The sequence below is a fragment of the Neophocaena asiaeorientalis genome, unplaced genomic scaffold, assembly GCF_003031525.2.
Source record: "Neophocaena asiaeorientalis asiaeorientalis breed wild unplaced genomic scaffold, Neophocaena_asiaeorientalis_V1.1 scaffold253, whole genome shotgun sequence".
In the NCBI taxonomy this organism is placed as follows: domain Eukaryota; kingdom Metazoa; phylum Chordata; class Mammalia; order Artiodactyla; family Phocoenidae; genus Neophocaena; species Neophocaena asiaeorientalis.
In genome coordinates, this window is record NW_020174553.1 from 5,236,882 (window position 1) to 5,241,579 (window position 4,698).

The 4,698-nt window shown below is 41.3% G+C and overlaps 1 protein-coding gene across 3 annotated transcripts in view; it reads right to left on the reverse strand.

The window, feature by feature from the left end:
• The window catches only part of PGM3 (phosphoglucomutase 3), a 25,040-nt gene that overhangs the window by 15,092 nt on the left and 5,250 nt on the right, over nt 1–4,698 (reverse strand). For all 3 annotated transcript variants that reach the window (XM_024757422.1, XM_024757421.1, XM_024757423.1), the window contains exon 4: nt 2,548–2,615. In XM_024757422.1, coding sequence (XP_024613190.1) covers nt 2,548–2,615 — 68 coding nt within the window. The remainder of the gene's footprint in view (nt 1–2,547; nt 2,616–4,698) is intronic.

Here is a 4,698-nt window from a genome sequence, read left to right on the forward strand (position 1 = left end):
CCCTCTCTCTCCCCCCTGCCTCTCTCTCTCTCCCCCTGTCCCCCCACAACAGCCAAAGGGACTTAAAGTGAAAATGTGATCCTATTCTCTGGCATAAAGCCCTTCAACAGAGTCCCACTGCATTTGGAGTAAAGCCCCAATTCTCACCACGACCTGTAAGGCTTGGAATGACTTGGCCCCTGCTTACCTCCCTCACCCTATCTTCTACTAGCTTCCCCCAGTCTCTCTGTGCTGCAGTCACATTAACCATCTTTCATTTCCTGAAATACACTAAGTTGAAGAGAGAAATGAGCAAAAGGTTTAAAGAAAAGGAAAAAAAAATCACTCTCAAATTTTTCTAGATTAAAACCCTAGAAAAGTGATGGTTCTAGAGATAGAATGACAGTACTGGCAAGTTCAACCACTCTGGGGATGACAGAAAGAACACAGTTTGGGACAGGGTGAGACATCACTCAGACCAATGCTTTCAGACCTCAGGCCAAGCCTGTCAACAGGTCATGGAATCTACTTAGCAGACCCAGCCGTCATTTCTGCATTTTTTTAACAAAACAGATGAACACATGTCATTGAGTATGGGTAAGTACGGTTCACTGAAACTTTCATTTCAGTCATACACACAAGCACACTAGACACATGTCATGATACAAAATCGGTTTCTTACTGTAGGTTGTGATACGTACGCAGTGTAACAGACTCCTGGAGGGCTGTATGTAGCCGGTAGTCAAAAATGGCAGATGAACTGATGAGCGAATGAATAAAAGAATATACGCAGCTGGAGCTACGGCAGTAAAGATACTCATTCAGAAATGAGGCAGAATGAAAGCGAGAAGTGAGGAATGCCACATTCGGAGAGACAGAAGAGGAGCCCGTGGACAAGACCAACACGCAACAGTGGCCAAGGAAGTAGAAGGGAAAGAAAGGGAGAGGTCACAGTGTGGACTGTTGATGTTATTTCAGGTGATGTCTCTTCACAGACATCAACTGAAATAAAAACTTTAAAATATAAATTCTGAGAGTTATTCTTAGATCACAGATCCCTTTGAGTATCTGACAAAAGCTATGACTCCTCTCCCTAGAAAAGCGTATGTGCAGGTAACACAGCACGCTGTATCCAGAGGCCCACAGGATCCCTGCAGCTTAACCAAACACGCCCCGGAAAGCCCAGGCCCCAGGTGAATTCCCGCTTTATAACAGATGAGTGTTGGGGGAGACATTTCCCTGCAGAGGCAAGGATGGAGACTCACCAGCAGTAGGCTTAGTAATGACCAGAAGAGCAAACAGAGAAGCAAACCAGGTGAGTCCTGGAAGAGGCCAGGTTAACTGGGAATGAGGGAACACACAGGAGGTTGAGGGGATCAAGAGAAGGTATTTTAAACGAGAGAGATCTGACATCAGGAAAATTCACCTCCAAGCACAGTGGAGTCACTGCATTCACATGGTACACAACCAACATGAGAAGAGGATTCCAGCCTGTCTTGTTGCATTTAATTCTTCTTCAGTTGATACAATAGGAAAAACCACCTGTCAGAACTTCAAATCATGATTACAAGTAGGTCAAAGATATTTTCCATCGTTATTTGACCTGTTAACAGCTGACTCCGCACATGATCAGCTATTCGGGAATACCCGACATCGACAAAAACTCCCCAGAATGAACATCTTCAAGTTACCTCAGGGCTTTTTTTTTTTTTTGGTAAACATTTTAAAAAATTTATTTACTTGGGCTTCCTTGGTGGCGCAGTGGTTGAGAGTCCGCCTGCCGATGCAGGGGACATAGGTTCGTGCCCCGGTACGGGAAGATCCCACATGCCGCAGAGCAACTAAGCCCATGAGCCATGGCCGCTGAGCCTGCACGTCCAGAGCCTGTGCTCCGCAACGGGAGAGGCTACAACAGTGAGAGGCCCGCATACCACAAAAAAAAAAAAAATTTACTTATTTTTGGCTGTGTTGGGTCTTTATTGCTGCGTGGGGGCTTTCTCTCATCGTGGCGAGCAGGGGCTACTCTTGGTTGCAGTGTGCAGGCTTCTCATTGCGGTGGCTTCTCTCATTGCGGAGCATGGGCTCTAGGCACGTGGGCTTCAGTAGCTGTGGCACATAGGCTCAGCAGTTGTGGCTCATGGGCTCTAGAGCTCAGGCTCAGCAGTTGTGGCACACGGGCTTAGTTGCTCCACGGCACGTGGGATCCTCCTGGACCAGGGCTTGAACCCACGTCCCCTGCATTGGCAGGCAGATTCTTAACCACTGTACCACCAGGGAAGTCCCCCCAGGGGTTTTTATATCAGGAAATTCAGGATTATAAAGGAAGTTGTCTAAGATCAGCCTTGCCTACATATTATCTCCTACAGGTAAAATGTAATATGCAAGCCCAGAAAATTTTTTTAAACTTTTTTTAACTTAAAAAGCTAGTAGTTTATATCTAGGAGTCCATTTTTTTAAACTTTGTTTATCTGTAGTTTCAAACTTCTATAAATTAAATATATATTTATTTTGTGATTTTTTTATAAAACTTTTTAAAAGATTAATTTACAAGTCAGGATAAATACATACCATGGAATTGACCTCCTAAAACAGTCACACCGTCTATTACAGACTGTGAAAGTTTCTCACTGCTGGGCCTAGGAAAGAAAAGGAAGAAAATATTACATCCCATCCCAAGACCAACTGAGCTGCTAGTTCTAAAAGCAAATGCAGAAATTCTGTGCTACCAGTTTCAGAATAACAACTCCATTGTATTTGAACTAAATGAAACCCGCCAAGCCTGAAAACTCTGAAAATACGGGTGAAGTCTAAGCATTTTCCATTAGCCTTTCACAATATATTTCTTGGAAAGAGTTTGGCTTTTAAATGCATTTAGGAAAGATATAAAGGATACACTAATTAACCTACCTAAATACCTTTTCAACTTGGACTGTAACAATACATACACTGCCTTAGAAGAGTAATAATAAATACTGAAACCACAGAGCGTGCATAACCCAGGGCTGGGTATTAAACCACCAAGGGTATAGAATCTAGTTTTCATTTTAAAAAGTCAGAATAAATTATTTTTCTATCTATCTGAAAATAAGATATGTAAGATATATAACTGCCTTGTAGAAAAAGATGTTCTGTATCATTTAAACCAGGTAATAGACAAGAGGCAAATACTGGGTTGGCCAAAAAGTGCCTTCGGTTTTTAAGTAAAAATAAAAGACACATTTTTCATTTTCACCAAGAACTTTATTGAACAACATAATCACCCTTTTGTTCCACTACCTTCTGCCATTTTTCAGGCAACTTCATAATTCCATCTTCCCAAAACTTTTTATCTTTTTGAGCAAAGAACTGTTTTAGGTACCTTTTACAGTCTTCGAAGGAACTGAAATTTTTTCCATTAACACAATCTTGTAAAGACCGAAATAAATGGAAATCCGAAGGTGCAATGTCTGGTGAATACGGCGGATGAATTAGAACTTCCCAGCCAAACTGTAACAGGTTTTGCCTGGTCATCAAAAGAGACATGCGGCCTTGCGGTATCCTGATGGAAGATTATGCATTTTCTCTCGACTAATTCCAGACGCTTTTCATCGAGTGGCTCTTTCAGTTGGTCTAAATGGCAGCAGTACTTGTTGGAATTAATCATTTGGTTTTCTGGAAGAAGCTCATAATAGAGGACTCCCTTCCAATCCCACCCTATACACAACGTCACCTTCTTTGGATAAAGACGGGCCTTTGGTGTGGTTGGTGGTGGTTCATTTAGTTTGCCCATGATCTCTTCTGTTCCACATTGTTGTACAGTATCCACTTTTCATCGCCCGTCACAATTTGTCTTAAAAACTGAACGTTTTCGTTACGTTCATGTAGTGAATCACATGCGGAAATACCGTCAAGAAGGTTTTTTTCGTTTAGCTTACGTGGAACCCAAACCTCAAAGCAATTTACATAACCAAGCTGGTGCCAATGATTTTCAACACTTGATTTGGATATTTTGAGTATGTCGGCTATCTCCCGCATGGTATACCATTCATTGTTCTCAATTAATGTCTCAATTTGATAACTATCAGCTTCAACTGGTCTACCCGACCGTGGAGCATCGTCCAGAGAGAAATCTCCAACACGAAACTTTGCAAGCCACTTCTGACAGGTTCGATCAGTCACAGCACCTTCTCCACATACTGCACAAATCTTTTCTGCGTTTCGGTTGCATTTTTACCTTTCTTGAAATAATAAAGCATAATATGCCGAAAATGTTGTCTTTCTTCCATCTTCAATATTAAAATGGCTATACAAAAATTCACCAATTTTGATGTCTGTTTTTAACTGCACGCTGATATGACAGCTGTCACATACAATCTAACAAAACTGTTTCGAATGACATTAAAGACAACTAAGAGCTACTAGAGCCATCATACGGAAAAAAATGAACGAACCTTTTGGCCAACCCAATACACATGCAAGACTTTACTGTGAGATAATAATTTGCTACAGAACATAAGTCACTTGGCTATTCTGTTACCTATAAATCTACAAACAATGGTATTTGGAAGTCCCTCTGGTAACACACAAAGGGTAAAACACCAGTCTAGGCCATTCAGAGCCGGAGTAGAAATTTCCTTTAGAAAGAATCTCTGGCTAAAACCAGATCTTATGCAAAAGAGAATGCTTCTGTTTCAAAGTACTTTTTTTTTTTTTGATTTTTTTTTTTTTTTTTTTTTTGTT